We start from the raw sequence: 21558 nt of genomic DNA, 5'->3' as shown, positions 1-21558 counted from the left end.
TGCAGCCCCAGACAAAGTGGCATCTGTATGGCTTGCTTTTATTACGCTATTTTTCTGCATAATTGATCTCTGCATGAACCGTTGTGAAATAGCAGATGCAGGAAGTCCAAACCAATGCAGTCATGTATAACTGATACAAGAGATTACACAGCTCTGCTGCTTTCTGAAGTAAAGGCTGAAGAAGTTCCTGTGTGAGCAGTTTGTGGCCAATTGAATGTCACCATGTTCAAAGTCACGTTCCACCAAGTCAGCAGGGCCCAGAGGAGTCAAGGCTCTCAAAAACATAACACAGATACTTCCCTTCAGTTGCACAAACAGGCATTTAGGAGGTACTGCTTGGGAAAGGCTCAGTCTACATATCCAACTTGCAGAAACCGATACGCAGTTCAAGCTAGGCTGGCTTTATTGTACCAGAAGGCTTTGAACGTCAGAATAAGTAGATGGGAAAATACTCAATTCTGCTGCTGGTTTCATCTGCTGCATCTGTGGGGTGGGGAGAGGAGGGGAGAGAAAAAGCATGCAGAGCTGTGGCAGTAGGAGAGAAACACGAGGCTCCCTCCCAGGGATGCTGCCAGGAGATGCCATGCTGACAGGCAGGGGTCTCCAGCAGTACCCACATGCTGCTGTTTTTCATAATTAGAAAATAGAGTATGTTTTCTAATTATAAATTAAACATTAATTGGGAACTGTTATGCTTTCTTGCCACTAAAGATATGAAAACAAATGCTTCAACAAGCTTCTTAATTTTGTAAATAGAGTAATTTGAGATTTAATTACTGCTTGAATTTGCATACAAATAATATATATTCCAGATTTCTATGAGACACTGGTGTTGAGTTGATAACTTTCTTACAAGCTCTTGAGAAAACAAGTGTATTAGCATAAAACTGGAAAGGTGCTATCTGTGATAACGTTCCTCTTTAGCATGAGTCCTAAACCAGACTCCTCTACCTCAAGAAAACAAACCAAATCAAACCAAGCCATAAAACAAACATTCAGTCTATCTCAGCCCTACAAACCCATATCTTTCCTATATCATGTCAAGTATTTTGCTGCAATTGATCAGTCACAGCATTGGTGCCTATAGGAAAAGAAAACATTTTCTCACCTTTCTCAAGCACACCTGCTTGGCTTTGCAGAACATCTGGTGTCCATCACCTGCTGCAGCAGAGTTCAAACTCCTGCTTGCTTGTGTTCTACTGCAGCTTTTCTTGAGCAAACGTGGACCCAAACTATAACTCGCCTAGTTTGACATGAAGATGCAAACAAAAAATTTGTATATGCAATGTCTGTCAGAAAAGTGTTACATTTCAGTATAGGTATGAGGAAGAGCTGATTTCAGAAGAAAACCCATCTATGTATGATTCCCTAATGAGAGATGTCTAAATCACAGCACAGAAATATCATTCCTTCTCTATTATCTTTTCCCACATGAAGTATCTTACATGAGATCTGACCTGTCAGAATTCTAATCACATCATTAACAGAGCTCATAATTCACAAACCCAGCAGCTTTGTTTTTCCTCCAACTTGAGAAAGTGTCTCTGTGCTCCCAGCCCAAGGTTTTTCCTCACTTTTATTCATTTGGATCTGTCCAACAGACTGTGGTTTCCTACCTTCCTTGAGCTGCCTGTAGCATTGCATGTGCTTTCTGAAGAGCTGAATAGCTTGCACTCACTTCTTGATGCATAAGTGTTTATTTCAAGCAAGTTGGCAGGAAGCAAGTTTAGATAGGGAGAGTCCCAAAGATTCTTTGCAGAAGCCAGTGGAGGGTCTGTTTCCGTCAGTAGCCCAACTCCAGGCCCCTACGAGATGCAGATTAAATTGACGAGTGCACGTGTGAAGAAAATTATATCTAAGAGGATGAGCTATGTGAGTGCACACACATAGATGCTTGTTACTATCATTGATCGAGAGCTGTTAGAGAGGGTCCAGAGGAGGGCCACGAAGGTGATCAGGGGACTGGAGCACCTCCCTTACAAGGACAGGCTGAGGGAGCTGGGCTTGCTTAGCCTGGAGAAAAGAAGGCTGCAGGGTGACCTCATTGCAGCCTTTCGGTACCTAAAGGGAGCCTACAAATAGGAGGGGAATCAACTCTTTGAAAGGGTAGATAACAACAGGACAATGGCAAATGGTTTTAAGTTGAGGGAGGGAAGATTTAGGTTGGATGTCAGGGGGAAATTCTTTATAGAGAGAGTGGTGAGGTGCTGGAACAGACTGCCCAGAGAGGCTGTGGATGCCCCATGCCTGGAGGTGTTCAGGCCAGATTGGATGGGGCCTGAGCAGCCTGGTCTAGTATTGAATGGGGAGGTTGGTGGCCCTGCACGTGGCAGGGGAGTTGGAGATTCATGATCCTTGAGGTCCCTTCCAACCCTGGCCATTCTATGATTCTGTGATCACGCAGGTAATTTTGTGAGCTGCTATTTATCTGGCATCATTTCTACTTTGGCGATACCTGCCTGCCTTCTTCCAAGTCAAGGATTTCTAAATTCAGGACACAGGGCAAGGTGGCAATGCAGAGGAAAACCACTGACATTCTAAAGAATCCTCAGTATTTGCGAATAGTTATTCATTAAAATTGCCTTTTATGGCTGTATGGGGCTGCTGAATCACGGCCTGAACCTCTGATTGATCACGTGAGGCGAGCAATGAGTCAGCCATGGGAGCACAGGTGAAGGCAATTCACCTGTGCTGCAGGAAGGGGTGGAGCCTGGCTCCACCTCTCCTACACCCATTTAAGAGCTGACTGCCAGTGGGGAAGGATCCCTCTGGAGATCTGCTCCATCAGGAGTTCATCTCACGAGCCCAGGACAAGGTGAGTGACTTTCTCTCATTTCTTCAATATAAATTATATTAGCTAAGCTCCTGGATATATATAGCAAAGAAATGCTATATAAAGTAACATCTGTTTCATTTATGCTGATCAGAAATTAGTAAATTAGCGACTGTGCAAGTCACCAATTCCCCCCTTGTTACCTACAGTCAGTAAATTCACTTCCTTTCTGCAGGGTCTCAGTAACACATGGGTGACCTAATACAGCAATCCGAGTGCAGGGATCAGGTCTGTGAAGTCATGGTGGGTTAAGCGCACCGTAACATGATAGCCCCTAGATAAGGCTCGGTGCTTGGGATATCCTTCCATCACTTAAGATGTAGGCTAACAGAAGCTCCTTGTTCATGCCAAAGCCATCTGTTCAGGCAGGCAGCCTCCTGACACATTAGGAATGGCTGCTGGCTGCTGGCCTTATACCACCTCTGACCCAGTGCCCCAGCATGCTCAGCACAGCCGGCAGGTGACATCAGGGACAGGCCTTAATCCCAGGCAGGAAGTGCATCTTAACCTTTGACTTAAAACCTGACATTTATATACAGGTAGGATCCATTACAGGATCTTATACATTCTTATACTGAACCACGCGTAGCTCATTAAAATAAATTATGGGAGGAAAAAACACTATTTAAAAGAAAGCACTGAGGAGTAGCCCTCTGTATTTCTTGTGTAACTCTGAAGCAGTTAACGCTATCATAAAAGCTCTTCATACTTCTCTGTGATTTACACAGAGCTGAAGGTGTTCACTTACAGAAGCACAGCTTTTAGTGGCACAGCTGAGTGTGTTTTCTCATCCTGTATAATCCCCCTCACTGAGCAGCCTCATGTATGGAAAGGAATTTTGACCATCACCTGCCAACTGCCAGCTTTCTCACAAGGTGGGAACATCCCGATTCAGTTTGATTGGTCAAATCACACCTCTTGAAAAGCAAAGTATAATGGGGTACCACCCTCAAAGTGCTACACTCCTTTCACAAGTAGGAAAAAAAATTGGCAAAGACTGCTGTATGTGATTTTTGAAGGAGGAAAACAAACCCACAAAAATCTATATATACAGAAAAAGGTTTTACAAATGTCTGTCCGCGACTTCCTTCTATAGCAATCTGCTCTTTCCAGTGTCCAAGAGTGCCTCTTGCATCAGAACTGAAAACAGGCAGCAGCGATTGAAGAAAGCACAGCAAATATCAGAGAGGATAGGGACACCTTTTTTGAAAATTCTTTTATTATTTAACCCATCAAAACATTCCAGTTTCTCTGCAGGCCCTGAATCAGGCATTTTTCCACTGTAACATTTCCATAGGAGACAGCATACAAGCTCTGTGTACAGGACCAAGGCTTAGTGTGCTCAAGTCATGTGAGAGCTGAACTATACTCATCAGTGACAAATCAGTCATCCTCACATTGCTCAGCTTCGAGCACCACACAAGAAAATGACCTTGTATTGTGGTACTACTAGCTAAGGATGCCACTTCCTAATGACAGGACAGTAGGTTTAGATTGATCTTATGGGTTTTACAATAACAATTTGATGAGATGGTTTATTATCACATTTGGATTTGACATAATACAAAAATCACAGAAATAGTTTAATTTAGGTATCTAAAGTTACAGAAAATAAATATTTCAGTGAATATAAGATCTGATTAAGACATATAGAATAAGAGGTATACAAGAAAATGTACTTAAAATACAGAAATCCCAAGTGGGAAAGGAAACACCACTTTTCTTGAAGAATTTGAACCTTCCTGTCTCTCTCTGATAAAGCTCCACTACCAACACTTAAATAGGCAGCCCCACCAATCAGCTGACAGGAATACACCTGTTGCACTAAAAGTACAAAGCTAAGAAGAATGTATAATATTTTATTTTTCAATGTATTTACAAAAAGATATTGCACGGATCCAGGCATTTTTTTCAATTTAACAAATTAAGGAAAAGCCTATTTACAAAGTTAAAAACAGAAGTGCAAAATAAGACTGAAAGAAACCCAGAAAGAATAAAGTTTATTTAATTGCTAAGTACAGTCTGCTATCTGACCATAGCCCACATCCTGCATTACCTAAATTAGTTGTACTTTGTTTACCTGTAACTTCAGAAGTTCTTGCACTTCTCTATAGATGCAAGCTAATCTTTTACACTAACCATGAGAAGGTTTATGTAAAATGTAAAGGCTAAACTTAGCTTAACTTAATATCTTTATTTCACCAGCAAAGGGATGCTCTTTTAGGTAAATTGGTAAAGCTACATAGTATTATACGTGTGTTTAAAAAGTAGTGATAAATCAGGCATGATGGTTTTCATTCTTTGTAAACACCATGAGGAAGTTTGCCAGGATATCTGGACTGATTATCCTAAATACGCCGTCAGCCCAAATTACATTAGCACAGCATACGGTCGTGTCTCAGCCTATCTGCCACTGGGGCTATCGTGATGCATTTCTGGGGTGTAAGTAAGCAGAACAATCATGACCCAAAGATGAAGTAGTGCCTGGGAAAAGAGAAGTAAGAATTAACTTAGCACACACAATTGTTGTTTATGGCAATGTAAGTGTCAGTGTAAGTGGAAAAAAAATTGTATGAAAAATATTTAAGCAAAATTTCTACTATTTTTACTTCTAATAACTATTTCTTATATGCTTAATGAAATGCCGAGTCAGATTCTGAAGAAGCCATTCACAGAAAGCTGAATTAGATTTTACACAAACAGCATAAATAAATGCACAGAATCCAGGCTTCTCTATGCTCTCTACCTTCTTTCCATCCATGCATGCCTTGCAGAAGCTCCAGCTGTTCTCGATACCCAGCCCAGTCCATAGACACCACATTACATGACCTGTCCAGTGATAAACTGATACTCCTGTGCCACCTGGCTGACACCAGACAGAGTAAAACTCTGAGTTCTACTTTCCTTCTCCCTACCCAAACATGATGTTTAGTAACATTTTTAAAAACACTGCAGAAATGTTAGTCATCATTCAAACTTCACTGAAATTACACAGTTAGAATACATTTTGCTGGGGTGCAACAAAAGAGATAAGTGACAATACCTATGGTAAATATCCTTAAGAAATAATAACCAAAACCTGAGCATTAAAATTACAGCAGTCATAACAAAGACTCCAGTTGAAAAAAACCCAACCTATGGCTCCTGTGCAGCTGTTATTGAGTAGCTCAGACAGTAAAATTGTTCAGTATCTCAGTACAAAGCATTTTATTCACATATTTTGAAGTGTAAGTCAGGAGTAGGAAGAAAGAGAGAAGACAGGAATTAAACAGTCCTGTTCCTTCCACTACTTAACAGGCTGGAAAAAGAAATTGCAGGGGAACCTTGTCATTTCCTTTATTTACATGCATCTCTCTGCATTACTGAAATAGTGACAGCTGTTCTTAGAGAGACCGTTCAGAAAAATCACTGTGTGTTCCCAAGCAACTTATTCTCTTTCATTTCAAAGACTTGATAAACATTTTCAGTCAGGGCAGACTGCATGTCTACCTTGCTACAGTTCATTTCAACTAACAGACATCTACCCTCTAGTGGTAAAGGAAGGGATCTCATTTCCATAATTTTTTTTTTTTGTTTTCTCAATTTTTAATCACCTACTATGTTAAGATTCTGTTATTTTTGCTAAAATTCAAATAAGTCATTTTTTCAGCTACTAGAGTAGCATGATCGTTAATTACTGAACAAAAGGGGAGAGCCAAATATTAAGAAAACCCATAAAAGTAGTCAACTTTCCAACATCAGTGCAGGTCACAGTATTATTTTCCATTCTCACTTTGCTTTAAACATTCTTCTAAAAGGTGATTACATAACTGTCTTTCAGAGTTCCATACTAAGAACTCATGAGAAAAACTGAGAACTAGCAAGCAACACAACTCCAAAATGCCGTTCTGTAAATACTATTTAGTCTACAAAAAAAAACCAGACTTGTTTAATTACACAGTACATTTAAGATGTACTTTATAAACTGGCAGAAGAAGTCTTGAATTATATTCTTGAAGAAATCTTGCTTACCATATATATTATTACAAATATTCTTGCTATAGGGTACCTCCTTAAAAAGATTCCCAGCCGAATGCTACACAAGAGAAAAAACAAAATGCACAAGTCAGCACTAAGCAGTAAGTTCTTCTTCCCCTCATTCTAATTAATCACAAACTCAAACATCTGAATTTTACTTCATATATTCATGAGTGAGAAAATTCAGAATGCAGACTATTAAAAATCTTTTCCCAAACCAGAAGATGCATTTTCTTGTCACGTTCTTACCTAAATTGATCTATGCTACTAGCAGCCTTGCGAACTCTCCCATACATTCCTGCTATGTTGGTATCCACATCACTGAAAAGGACAGGAACATTACGCATACGAGCACCTATTTGAAGGGAAGAAACACAAAAAGACTCATTACTGTAAAACCACTTCGAGTTGTAGTCTAAGTAAAAAGTTTATAACTAACACATATAAAAAAAAATAGCAATTCACCTGATTTGTTATTGCTGTTTTGCTGGGGGCAGGGAAATGTGTTGTAAGGGGAGGATTCCTGATAAACTTACAATTGACTTAAGCATCAATTCAACTTAGTACATTCAAAAATTTATTTTAGTTAATTGAATGGACATCTTGGTATTGAATTCTAATAAGTAATAAGAGTTCTTTTATTAGGTGTAAAATAATAGGTTTGATAGTCATCTTTTTTCCACTTACTTGTGTTTCTCATACAGAAAAACTGACAGCATTTCTGATACTAACTTGTATACTCCAAATATTTACATATTATTTACATTTTTAATACGCATCAACTTTATTTTAATAAGATTCTCAGACTGCTACCATTGTGCAACTGAAAACAAGCCCAAAGGAAAATTCTGTTCAACACTCAAAAGGAAGTGTACTGTTCACATTCACCTCCAAAAACCTTTTTACAAGACAGCAAACACTGCTGCTTCTAACATTGTTTGAACCCAAAAAGACAGATTTATTTCCACCTGTGACAGGATTTGTAAATAAGATTTCTCTAATAGTGCCACAATATTAAGAATTAAATTGGCTTCATTAAGGTTACTTATCATTCACAAAGAGGAGCTTTTATTCAACTATTTTTGATACGGACTGCTGCTGAAAAAGTCTCTGCTATAAGCACCATGTTTTCAGACTTCTCTTTTTCCTTTATGAACTCAGACCTTCAGAGAAAAGCATTGGGAAATACAGAAACCTGCATTGCAGAGAGAAGATTTTTAGAAGTTATCATTCCTTATTTACCTTCAGTACCATCAATTCCTGCCATGTTAATGGAAGGCCCATTAGTACTGCTGCCTTGGAAAGCCTTCAGCTGATGCTCAAGCCGTTCCAGTTGATAGACAAGTGAGTTTTTCTCTGTGCTCAGGCTCTCTAACATGGTCTGCTTCTGAATAAGTGTTTCTGTCAGCTGATGAAGGCGATTTTCTAATTCAGTTTGACTACTACTACTTAGAGCTTTGTTTGTGAGCTAAAAAACAAAGGAAAAATTAGAACATGTTCAAAATCTGACCAATGTGACATATTACAAAAGTGGAGTACACTCCTAAAATCTAAGCCCCCAGAAACAAGCTATCACATTTGCAGGACTTCTATGGAATAATAATATCCAAACCATCACCAGTGAGTGTAATGAAGAAGAAACTCAATTTCAACGGTTGTTAAAACAAGACTTTTCATGTGAAAAACAAGAAAGCTGTTTAAAAATGCACTCATATGTTTTCCACCTCTAGTGCTACGAACATAAGTTTTATCATAAAAATTAATGCTATGTTTCAGAACTGAGTTTAAATGCGTGACAATCACAACAATCAATCTCCTCTTCCTTCCAACGTCACAAAGTGAGCATGTAAAATATTTTCAAGTGAGGAAAGGAATGCTCAGTACAAACAAGGAGTGTCTGCCCAAGGAGGCTGCTAAGGACTGACACTATCAAAATGTTCCAAAAGGGATTAGACCTATTTAAGAACAGTTCCATAAACTACTTACAGAACTTAGGGTCTCTAATTCACCTACAAAAACCACAGATGCTGAAAGAGTGCAAGGGAGCGAAGACAGTGTCTAGGTTTTTATTTTGAATAGTGACAGTGTGAGCCTATCTGTTGGATACATGGGTAACTAGTCTGAGGGCCATCTTATGTTTCTATGCACAATTAAAAGAATCTCTGAAGAAACAGTCGTGATCAAACACCAATGGCGTTGTTTAGTTTCCAGGATGAAACACACAACAGGTCTAGTTGGATCCCAGGTTACTCTCTAAAGACAAAAGCACGTGTAATCATAAAAATAGACTATTTACTCTTTCATGGTTCCTTTCCTGTGCTCTCCACACTTAAAATTCTACTTTGCATAGCAAATAAGCATATGCTAACTCAGTAGTATTTCCTATGTGTCTTTCATATAGTTTAAGCAAATTAATAATTTTCAGCACCGTTTTCATAAGTGAATGTAATACTTATTTTCTATAAAAATACAGTACCTGATTTCTGAGCTTCTGAATTTCTTCCTCTCTATCTTTTATTCTGCTTTGCAAAGTATTCTTTGTTCGATATAATTCTTCCTCAGTATAACGGAGTTCCTATGAAGTACATCACAATCAAAGATCTTGTTTTCATACTTAAGTACTTTGAAAGACATTCTCTTATTTAAAGCTACACATTAGAATAAGTAACACAGGATGATCAGATATAAACTAACATTCAATATAACCTAGAAGCATCTGGCTAGCACTGGGAAAAAATAAGAGAGCAGAGTATGAAGACAGAACCTAGATCATAAAATCCTTTTGTGAAGACTGACTTAACGTAAATACTAGCCCAGACCACTTTACTAATACTGACACAATTCCACTGGGAACATGATTTGTTTTGTTGTCCTCATATTCTCACTGTTTATTATATTGCTATCTTTAAATGATACCGTGTAACTTAAAGAATTAGGGAATACCAGGGAGAGGGGAGGAGGAGGAAGGGGAGAGACTTCTCTGTTCCCAAAAAGAGCCCATCAATCATAAAACTAAAATAAAGCGGGTATCTTCCAATTTTAAATAATCTTGGCATTATTTCTCTTTAACTTTGTGAATGTCACAGACGTTCCTTAAACTTTTAAGATAAATTAGCATAACAGAGGGAAAAGGAAAAACAATATTAGCAAGAGACAACTTACTGAACAGCAAAACTAACAGTAAGTTTTCTTACTCTCACAATTTAGTGGCTACATTAACTCCTACTGAAAGACCTACCATACTTATCTTTTAGATTACAACTGCCTTCAAATCACTGTGCCACTTCAGCTAACAGCTGCTACAGAAGACAGCTGATCATACTTTTCCTTTAAGTCACCAGATATACAATAAATAACCTCTCATTTTCCAATCTCAGCCTCAGAAACTTTACAGCAAGTTAGAGCAATTCTCCAGTAGAACAGGCCACTGTTGCATTAAGTATCACTGCAAACAATTACTTTAAAAGCACACGTGTACGTATGTCATCAAAAGAAATATCATTTTCTGTAGCAACCAATAGGCTTCACCTCACTTCTTCTATACATAGCATTAAATTAAAATATATACCCCTCAGAAGGGCAGGAGTAATGTGATATAATCTACCATCTGCTTTGATATAACCATCAACTATCTATCAAAAGCAGACATCAACTTCTGCCTTTTAATTAGTTCAAGCTGCTAGCATCTCATTCAAATGTAATTTCTGAAAGGACAGATAATCCTACAAGATAAATTGTTCCTAGCAAATACAGTACACTCACCTGCTTTCCTCATTAATACTCTTTACATGAGCTTTTTTTATTTTTAAAGGACATTTTAATAGGCTGCAAAACATTGGTCCAATCTACCTCATATTCTTTTTGTTAACACAAAAGTGAAGTATTTTTCCCCCTCTTCCTAGCACAGAACAGCTTAAAAAGGTGATACAACCTGACAAAATTCACTGCTACTATCTTGTTAACAATTTGTCTTATACAGTAGTTTGGAATCCTACATAGAATTTGATCACAGCAATACAATTGTAACCTTTATTATTAAGTTTACTGACATAAATGCAAGTTACTACCACATTCCTGTTGCTGGATTGTTCCCCTGCTAAATAAAATTTAAGATCATTATCAATTTTGTTCACTCTCTAGGTTCTTGTTTATTCTTTAAAAAAAAAAAAAAAAAAAGCTGAGATCTGTATTTAATCAGGATTACTGCTTAGTACTGGTTGTACTTCAGCCTTATGACATTCACTAAAATTTGGGAAATTTCCTTGGAATACTAGAAGAAAAAACCCTCAAATACCATATAAGCTACTCTCTCATTAAGCCAAATGCTTTACTGAAGACAACAAATGGGCCTAAAATAAGACCCATCAGCTTTCAAGCATTCTTTACCTGCTTCTGCCGTTCTAGTTCAGCTTCTGCCTCCTGCTTGGCCATTTTATGTGCTGCTATTTGCTCTTGTAAGTCTTGAAGCTGTTCTCTCACTGACTCAGCTTCACTTACCTGCTGAGTCTCCATATCCTGAAATGAACAGAAATGTTACTAATTCACTAGCATTCAAACAGTACTGCAATCTATTTTATAGGTGACTACAGAAAGTGTTGCTTCTCCAATACTGATTCAAAAAAAAAATAAGGGTAAATTACAGACAACTGCTCATTTTATACAGAATATTTTTATTATAGTATCAACAAGATAAATGCAATTTGTAAACATGAGAAGCCTTCAAGTGATCTCTTTTTCCCTTCTGCTGTCTGGATGCTAAAATTGTGTAAACCCAGCACAGCTGCTGGGTTGAGCCAATTATGCCACAGCTGACTCAGATTACAGTTGCTTGAAGGATTAGTAGCAGCTCTTGCAGAAAAGGATATAGGTAAAATCTACAGAAGTAACCAGGCTTGTTTAGAAAGAATTACTTTTTTCAAAATGAGCGCATAGTAGAGCGGGAAAAGAAAATGGTGTCTATAATATTCCTCCCAGCACCAGGAGAGAAAATACGAGAAGAAATTGGTTCTCCATAAGCGTTTACCTCACAGCTGAGCAAAAGCTGGCTTGGTTTTAATACCTGTTCAAATAAATATTAGAAGTGACAGCCCTAAAGCACGCAAAAAATAGTCTTTTGTGCATGGCTAAGTACGTGTAGGTGTGCACATAACCATAGCTACCTGCAGCTCCGTTCTCATCTGCTGCATTTGTCCCATTAGCTTTTGTATTTCTTCTCTTTGAGTGTCACGCTCGTGCCTCAGTTCCTCTAGTTCCATTGTGCTTGCTGTCTGGCTATCCAGACCTTCAATACCAGAGCCTTCTTTTAGGCTGTTTATCAGCTTTTCTTTAGACTGAAATAATAAATCAAAATGTTATTGACAGTACTATTTCACAAGCACTCAAATAAAACCCATCAAAAAATTGCTCTAAATTTCTATGTAGATTTACAGTAAAAGAACTGCTTTTTCTGTTCTTTCAGACAAGTTAAAAATAACTCTACACATTTTAAAAAGGAAAATGCTTCCCTACTAATAATTTCTTTGATTTTCCATATGTCACAAGATGGGATGTTTTATGTGTAAGCTGTGTTATCAGAGGAAGAGTAGAACTTTACTCTTTAGAATTGTGTGGAATGTTAAACATGTCACAGATAAAAATTCTGCCTTTCCAGCTAATGTAAGAGAGAATACAGACACCAAAGACAAAGATTTAGTCCATCCTTTCTCCTGTCAACAAAGCCAAATAAAAACCCAAATCAGCAATATCTCTTTTGGGAAACAGAACTGTTTTTTTTTTTTTTTTTAAAAAAAAAAAAAACACAAAGTTAACCTAATGTTAGCTTGAAATTGACTTCTGATCTCATGCTTCTTGCATTCATCAACATGATTCAAGTCCTGTCCTTGGTCATCAGATGAAACTGATTTATTCTAAACTGGCAAGATTTGCTAACTCTTATAGATAAAACTCAAATTGGTACCTTTAATAACTTAAGTAGTAGATAACTGCACAAAATATGTAATTTTGCCATTGCTTATATAATCACACACAGCTTTTCAGAACACAAAAATATCTTCTTTGGTTTACAAAAGTATCCACTATGCTTCAGACTGGAGCAGAATAAAGCAATTTTCTTGGCACAAGAACACTGGGTGCAGATAAACTGTAGGTTACATTTGTATCCATCTGCTTAAGATCAGACTCTGGGATGGGGAACACAATGACAGATGTTATAAAGTAAGTGCAGTGATACACTTGGATTTTTCTTTAAGTTCAGGACCTGAATTTCCATTTCATTATTTAACTCAATCTGTCAACGAAAATTTTAGGAGGTACAAAATGCAGACTAGTAACTGTTCTAAATAGGTATCATTATGGATTCACCCCCAAAATATATTACAGATCACATGGAAAAAAAAAAAAAAAAAGATTAAATTACTTGAAGAACAACATCCTGTAAAAATCAAGCATACAAATCAAACTGAATGCCTTTAAATAAATGCTTACTTGGAGTATGCGAGTAGCTTTTTGTTTATAGTCTGCCAGTTCCTGTTTTGCAGATTCTAGCTGGTTTTTAATTACTTTGACTTGCTGCTGAAGCTCATCAGCTCGTTTTTTCTCATCTAAATACTTTCTTTCTGCAACCGTTACCCCTTCTGCCAAATTCTGACGTTCTGCTTCCATTTTACTCAGACGTGCTGCAAACTCATTCTATTAGCAAAAAAGAAACAATATTTTCTGTTTAAACACAATCACAACTTTAACCTAGAAATAAAAAAGAGAAAATTTAAAAGCAACCACATTTGAAGTAACACTTCATATGGATTGCGTCCAACTTGCATATTTATTAGTGCTGTGTGGAAGGAAATTGTGCTAGCTTAAGAAAGTACTAAATGAGTACTCAGTAAAAATATGCATTTCTTTGCCACCAGAAGTAGATCTTTCTGTTTACGTATGTTTGGTAAACAAAAAACAAGCTATCCTTCAACAAAAATAAATAAATCAATCATAAAGATATTTTAGTTTAAAGAAGAGAAACAAACAAATGAAGAAAAAAAAAAACAGTAAGGGTTTTCACAGATGTTATTATAGATAACAAAGGCCAAGCTAAATGGAGAACGCACAAAATCTCCAGCAACATAAGCTTTCATATTTACCACAGAAGTGACCACCCAGTCTAACATTCTTAAGATTACATATTAAAGTTACAGGTGCAGGTTGGGAACAATACGGCATGGAAAATCAAATTGACTGCTGATTTAAAATGTATTTTCACAGAAAAGATAGAGTGGAGAAAAATTTCCTTTTCAGCATCAATTCTCAAAAAATATTATCATAAAGCTTTTGAAATAGCATGTAAGAAGTAAGCTAGCATCGCAAGGATACTTAGTGTAGCAGAAGGCACATCTTTCCAAGTGCTTAGTACCCTGAACAGGAACTAGTCAAGGGGAAAAGAGAGCAGTTAGAACCTCACAGATTTGATCTCACAAGCAGTCAAATTCCTCCTCAGTCTTCCCATCTAACCTGCATTTGTTTGTAACTTTCTTGCTCTCGCTTCAGTGTGGAGTCTGCATCACGCAGCCTATCCTGAAGAGTTTGAAGGGCTTGATTTTGCAAACTGCTCCCTTCACTGTGGTCTTGTATTATTCTGAAAGAGTGATATACATATTAATTGAAATTAAAAATCCAGTATGATTTTAAGGCAGAAATATGGCTACCTTTAGCAACAGCCTTGAAAATGTACCCAGTAAACTAGTGAACATGGCTGGTTATTAATTCCTGCAGTCCCATTGTGGAGTATCCAAATTCAGATTCGTGTCCCAGTAAAAAGACAAAGAAGTCTTTACATCTGAGAATAAGCAAGTGTATTTTTCAGGATAGAAACATTTCTTCAGCTCTTATGCTTCAAGCCTCTGACAAAGACATAAATATATTGTATACGATTTGTTTCAATAATCAGGTCATAATTGCTCTTATTCATTTGCCCAGTTTCTACTGCCAGCTGTGATGTAATGAGCTCAGAGCAAACTTCAACGTTCATACTCCAAATTTTGATACCATCTCCCCACATTAGTTCATTCACTTTTATCCTTAAAGGGACTAAACTATCTACACTGAGTTTTCAACCTTACTACTATTTTTGCAAAGTTGTGAAGTCTGAAATTAAGTACCGTGATTTCTCACTCTGCAATGCTTCCAAAGCTTCTGTCCGGGAACTTAAGAGCTGATCAGCTTCTTGCAAGCGTACTTTGAGCACAGCTAGCTGGGAATCCTTGGCACCAACCGCTTCTGTCAGATCGTCAACTCGAGCTCGAAGTTCTCTGACCATCCTGTCATTCTTTGAATGGTCAACATTCCACTTCTCCACTCTTTCCCGGGATTTGTTCAGTTCTACAACATAAAACATTTTAAGTTTTTAAAGACAGATCATGACAAGGTTTTTTTAAGTGCTCAGGATGTTCATGGTACGCTTCCGAAAGGAAGAAATCAAATACAACCAAGATGAAGCAACAGTGAAACTTCAGGAGGTACCAAAAAGTAACAAATACCAGACTTTGGCTGTCAGATCATGACCTACTAAAAAAAAAAAAAAAAAAAAAGTAATAATAATAATAAAAATCACACATGATCTCAAAATGCATTTTCATCCCACTTTGCAGCTGGCAATCTGTCTTAACCCTTGCAATGAACTACTGCTGAACAACCCTGTGCAAGCAAACCTTTAGAAATCTCTGCAGATAGCATCTAATTCAACACCACATGACAATAAGATCAAACTAAATAACACCAGACAAATACAGTGTTAAAATGATACCTGGATATTTACCAAGACTTTGTTTTTAATCAAAGTTCACATCCTAAATTTCAATGGAGAATAAATTCTGCAGCTTAAACAGTTTCTTTAAAAAAAAAGAAAAAGAAAAAAAGATACAGTCCCTCAGTTGTGTGCCTAACTGAAGTAGTTTGCCAGGCATTTTATTATTTGTTTTTATATTCACATTTGTCTTATTTCATTTCATGTAGCTTTGGAAAAAAAAAAAAAAAACAACTAATACAGTCATACAAAAACATCAATCTGAGATTTTTACCAGATTTTTAGCTACAGAAAGCAGTCAGATTTCAAGGACTTAAAGGCATTCACTCATAACTATTTTGCAAGAAAATTTAAAAGGCAGAAAAAAATATTTTAACACTTAATATTTCCTAGTATTAAGATGTAAGCACTGGAACTAACTCAACTACATCATTTTCATCAACATGTGTGTTATTTTTGTAGTTGAACAAGACTTCCAGTTTCTCTCAGCTCATCATTTTGAAAACCAGGAATCATTTTGCTTAAGTCACACATGCAAATTCATCTAGGAAGACTTTATTATAAATATAAAACCCTAATAAAGAAATAGCATTGCTTCCCATTTTACCAGTATTTTCACAGTATGTTACAGTTCAGTTTCCAAACTACAGTACCTTCCTGCGTTTCTTTGGATCTCTGAATCAACGAAGCCATTTCTTGATTTAAAGATTGCACTTCATTTCGCAACAGCTGATTCTCTAGACGAAGGTTGGACAGCTCGTGTGATTTTACATCATCATTAGCTGAAAGGCCAGGATTAGTTACTGCACTTAGTGATGAATCCTTCGTGCCATCCACTTGGGTTCCCAGTCCAGAATCTGAACTGTCTGGAGTTTCTGTACAGAGAGATGCAAATTAGAACTGATCGAACCATTTGTAGGTCTGTATCAGTGGTTGAATGCACTTAATCTAATTAAAAAAAAAACAACAGCTTATATTGGAATATAACATAATTTTGATGTCAAACCTAAATATGTAATTGAGCCACACAGCCATATGTTTCAGCTACCTTTATGTAAAAGAGTGCTTTAAGAATCTTCAGATGAAACATCATCTTACTGATGATTTTGCATCAACAACAACTCTCAAAACACCCTTTTAAAATTCACTTTTAAAAAGCAATAAAGGAATTTCTGATGTAGTCTGTAGTAGTCTGAACAGAACTCACTTGCAGGGAAGAGAGAACCTACAGTCCTTCCTCAGCACAAACACGGTACCTGGATTACTGCTCTGAAAGTAATGCAGCCACTCTAGCAGTGCTGATTGCTATGTGCAAACAGCTGGAAGATTTGCACCAGTATTAACAGAAAGCAACACAACACTGGTGAACAACCAAGCAAACAATGCAAAATCATTCCTTCTGAATTCAATGCGCCCCAGATCGACAACAGTTGAAAATCCACGGGGACAGATTACAGCAAATTCAATGCTAGACTGCAGTTCAGCTGTCACACCATTTTCTTTGCTCTGTGATTACTAACCGACCTGCTCCACCTTCTTAGTTGCCACTGCAACCGGTCTCATGAGCCAGAGCTCACCAAGGAGATGAGGCAGACTGGGAATTCCTAACAGCATACCAACAAGTAACCACAGCGACTGAAAAATTTATTTCATGTTTTCTCAAATCCCTTTCCTATTTAAACATTATTAAGAAGTATTACTTCCTTTCTTTTAATTCATTTATATAACTTTGAAATTATCAGACAATCTAGCTTCATTCCTTTGTCTGGAAAACTCGAGAGTGCAATGAAGCTAATAAGGCAAGAAATTAGCCATTTATAGCACACAGTGGATTACATCTAGGCAATGTAAATACTGTAACATTAATTACTTTTGTCTGTAACTAATGAACCATAATTTGTTTCCACAGTTGTTATACAGGACATTGAAATGACTGATACATACAATTGACTTCAAAACTAGTGTGCTCAAACTCCACTTATTAATCATGTGCTTCCTCACTTAGCAGCTCCAAGATGCAAACTCCACTGAAAAATCTTCAGAAAAAAACTCAATGTACCACACTGAGTAAAATAACTATGTTCCCCAAGCATCAATTATCAAGGTACAACATGCCATATAGCTACATTTAACATATTTGACTTATTGATGTCAAATGTTATTGAAAAGTTACAGACCCAGAAAAACAAAAAAAGTTAGATCTCTAGAAATGACCCCTTTTTACCTGTGAAGCTTTTCAACATACTTAATGCAGTTAAGTCTTTTACAGTGGAAGTAGATAGGCACTAGAATAGATTGCCCAGAGACGTGATGGATGACTTGTCCCTGGATACCTTCAAGATCAGGCTGAACCAAGCTCTCAACCACTTGATCTAGCTGTGGATGTCTCTGCTCAATGTAGGTGAGTTGAACTAGATGATCTTTAAAGGTACTTTCCAACTCTATGGATTCTATGATTCTGCAAGTCAAAAACTGGTACAGTGCTTTACATGCACAAAGTAGTGAACAAACAATACTCTAGCTACACTATTAGGAATACAACTATTTGCTTCAATTTTATAGAAGAAATAACATTATAGGAAAGACTATAGACTGGGGAGCTAGATAGAGAATGAAAGTTTCCGAGAGTTTCATTCTCCTTAGTAGACACTTGAGTTTTTAACCACTTGGCCTGGAAACTACTTCATGTATCTGCAGCAATGCACTACCTCTGGCAAAAACTAAGCTGTCTATCTCACTTTCTCACCCCTGTAGCTCAAGAGAAGCATGCCCATTTTCCCCACTGTCCAAGCCAAGCAAATTTGACAGCTTGCCCCTCTTCTATGGTAAAGCAGAGAGAAGTTCACATTATATCAGGTAGGGCATTAGGTAACAGCTAGAACCATTTACCAGCTGTAGTGAAAGTCACTTGCTCACATATGTGGCATCATAACCCCAGGCAAGGGAACAAATGCAGCAGTGCCAGAACCCATACATTCAAGCAGGGATGCAAGGGTACTGATGTAGCATCAGGCCATGACTCAGGCAGGATGAGGTAAGCAGTAACAATGAAGCAGATAAAGAACACAAAGGATTTAAGTGTCAAGTTATATAACCTGCCAAATTACTGTAATATCTAAGATTATTCCAGTGATGAAAAATAGCAAGGACCACACGGTACTTCACAAATGTGACACACTGCTGCCACTAGATCTTTCATGAAGTGACAAAAAAAACCTTTACCTAGCCTTACACCAGACATAAAAGGATTTAAAATATCTTTAGATTCAATATTATTAAACTACCATTGCTTTTGCTCCTGACAGACTTATCTTCAGTAGTCACTGCACTCTGTGTACTAGTAGATACAGAACTAATGTTTGAAGTCCGAGAGTGATTTTGAACAGGTGCCTTGCTCTTCTCTTTTTTAGAGTCCATCCTTGCATTAGGCTCTTTCTCAGAACTGTTGAGAAAATCAAACAGCAACTCATCATCGGGTTCAGACTTTTTTCTCCTCACAAAATGCGAGGAAGCTCTGGATGTGGAAACACTTTCTACTGAAGAAGCAACTTCTGAATTTGTTCTACGCGCTGGTTTAACATTTGCTGTTCCTGCTAAGATTGTAGCCTTTTGGTTTTTAATGTTATCAGCTGCTGAGGAGATGTAGGCTGCTTTGGATGATGTCTGATATTTCAGTTCTTTGGCATGCTGGGACAATTCAGAATATTCATTGGCAGAATCCAAATTCTTGCTATCAAAAGCTGCGTTGCTTGCTGCGTCTTTTTTGTTCAGAGCTGATGCAGCCCCTTGATCAACTCTGTTGAGAAGATCCTCTGCCTTTCCAGCCAAATCAGCAAGCCAAGACATGATAAATGTCTGCTGATTAACTCTACATCAAAATTTCAGGAACATATGCTGTAAAAGAGAACAGTTTAAGATCAGACAGGCATCGAGAAGACAAGAAGTGTGGGTTAATGAAAAACTGCTGCGTTCATCAATTATTGATGTAACTACGTTAACACTTCTGTCCTAGCAGCTTCGTATTTCATTGTTTTGGTAACTGATGGAAACAAATCAGTTTCTTAAGAAAATATACAAAAGCACATGGCTCTGCCATCAAACCATATCTGCTCGTAGCATCAGCACCTGCTGATCCAGCCTGTCAGCACAGCGGTAACAGAAAATAAAGTCTACTTGCACTTGACAACCAAACCCAGGTGGAGGAGGAAAGCGTGTCAACAAACATATTACAGGAACGGATGCACGAGGCAAACATCCCTCAGATGCCTGACCCTCAGATTCCATCAGCCAGGTCAGAGGGAGGCACATCCCCAGAACAAACCGCTGCCCTGAGGTGTTCCTATGACAGCGACAGGGGGCCGAGAAGCACCTTCCCGGCACTCAGAGCCTACGACAGGGCCCCTTCACCCGGGACAGGCCTGCAAGAAGCGGGCAGCGCACCGGCCGTGAGGAGAAACCGAGCTGGCCGACCCCGCCTAGGCCCACAGCCCCGCCAGGCCCCTACTCCCACCCGGCTGCCTTCAGGAGCGGCGGAGGCCTCAGGACAGTCCGGCCTCACCTCCTCCCAGCGCGAGGAACCCCCAGCCCGAGCAGAGCGGCGAGAGGAGGCCGCCACGCAGCGCACGGCAAAACCCCGGCGCGGCGCTGCCCACCTTCCGGCAGACGTGGCTACCTTCCGGGCCGCTCCGCGCGCATGCGCAGGAGGCGACGGGAGAGGCGTGAAACTGCACGTTGCTGCAAGCCCCGCCTCTCCGCTTAGGGGGCGTGGTCACGCCGGGAAGGGGCGGGGCGGGATGTAAGTGTTGGCGGGAACTTTGTCACGCCCCGCCCCCGGGTTACCGCACGCCTTCTCTTCAGGGCTGCGCGCCGTCCTGGGGCCCGTGAGGGCTGCGGTCGCTGCACCTCTGTGGTGGAGCGCGGCCCTCGTGTTGTGGGAGTTCAGTCAGGGCGGGCAGAGCCCCGAGACGTGCGTGCAAACGTGGAAAACGGCAAGAGGCGGGCGGCTGCCAACTGATGTGTCCTGCATTTCTGCGTTGTGATGGCAGGAGGAGCTGCAGTCCCGCGGTGCGACGCGTCAGGCTATTAAAAACTGCCAGCCGTCTTGCTTTTCTTGACAGAGTTGAAGATGATGCTGTACAGGAGGCTGCTTGACAGGTGGCATCACCTGATTCTCGAAGGCAGCTTAAGAACACCAAATAGTATATAAACCCTTCCGCTCTGCCAGTACAATAAAAGCAAATAACCAAACGTGTTATTCTGTCCTCCTGACTGCACAAAACTCTTGTCAGAAGCCTCATGTCTGCGCTCACCCTCATCCTCTTGCAGCAATCTGTCCTGTATGATAACACACAGATGACCTTGTTCCTGCTGAAATTCCTTGAAAGGTGCTGTGCAATCAGTGCTGGCTCCTACTTGGGTAATAGGCCCAAGGTTGTCTTAACTATTTTCTTTTAAGATAAAGTTTACATAGGATATCGTGACTAGGCTTAGAGCGGACAAGAGGTGAGGTCAGCCCGAGGGCTTCCCATCTCCTTGTTCACATTTATAAGAGAATCCTGGGGCTCCCGTTGGTAAAGAAATAATCTAAGCACTAAGTCTTTGTATTTTTCCAGTCTTCAGCTTCCTTTTCATAAGAAGTCTTTGGGCTTTCTCAGGCTATTTCATAGTGAGCCATCACGATCTTTTTGATACATTAAAGCAACCCATTTCCTATTTCAAAACTCTGTAATTCAGAGATTTGCATGACAAGGACGGCTCTTGTGAATGCAACAGATGTGGTCTAAAGAACAACTTCATCACTTCGACAGATTTGGTCTATGGGGCAAGTTTCACTTCCACTCAAAGGAGAAAAAAGATTTTAAAAAATGACTTGCATTAAATGTGATCTGGTACCATCCTACAACCAATAAAGTACTAT

The 21558-nt window shown here is 38.9% G+C and overlaps 1 protein-coding gene across 3 annotated transcripts; it reads right to left on the bottom strand.

Annotated features, from left to right (window-relative positions):
* Positions 1 to 4672: 4672 nt before the first annotated feature.
* GOLGA5 (golgin A5) lies at positions 4673 to 20402 on the bottom strand. 3 transcript variants are annotated; one of them, XM_010711847.4, is made up of 13 exons: positions 20294 to 20402; positions 18926 to 19535; positions 16295 to 16516; positions 14998 to 15217; positions 14351 to 14474; positions 13334 to 13537; positions 12010 to 12180; positions 11237 to 11365; positions 9327 to 9425; positions 8093 to 8318; positions 7100 to 7205; positions 6845 to 6908; positions 4673 to 5317 (listed from the first exon to the last, which is right to left on the bottom strand). In XM_010711847.4, the coding sequence occupies exons 2-13, from the start codon at positions 19485 to 19487 to the stop codon at positions 5237 to 5239; spliced, it is 2208 nt and encodes a 735-aa protein (XP_010710149.2). In that variant the 5' UTR covers positions 19488 to 19535; positions 20294 to 20402; the 3' UTR covers positions 4673 to 5236. The 3 variants fall into 3 exon arrangements, with proteins under 3 accessions (XP_010710149.2, XP_003206717.3, XP_085081652.1); XM_003206669.5 differs by having other exon boundaries at positions 20200 to 20354; XM_085225526.1 differs by lacking the exon at positions 20294 to 20402 and adding an exon at positions 20152 to 20176.
* Between the last annotated feature and the right edge of the window lie 1156 nt (positions 20403 to 21558).

This window comes from Meleagris gallopavo, chromosome 5, assembly GCF_905368555.1.
Source record: "Meleagris gallopavo chromosome 5, MGAL_WU_HG_1.1, whole genome shotgun sequence".
NCBI lineage: Eukaryota > Metazoa > Chordata > Aves > Galliformes > Phasianidae > Meleagris > Meleagris gallopavo.
Note: the sequence above shows the minus strand (reverse complement) of the source record. Positions and strands in the feature narration are given on the sequence as shown.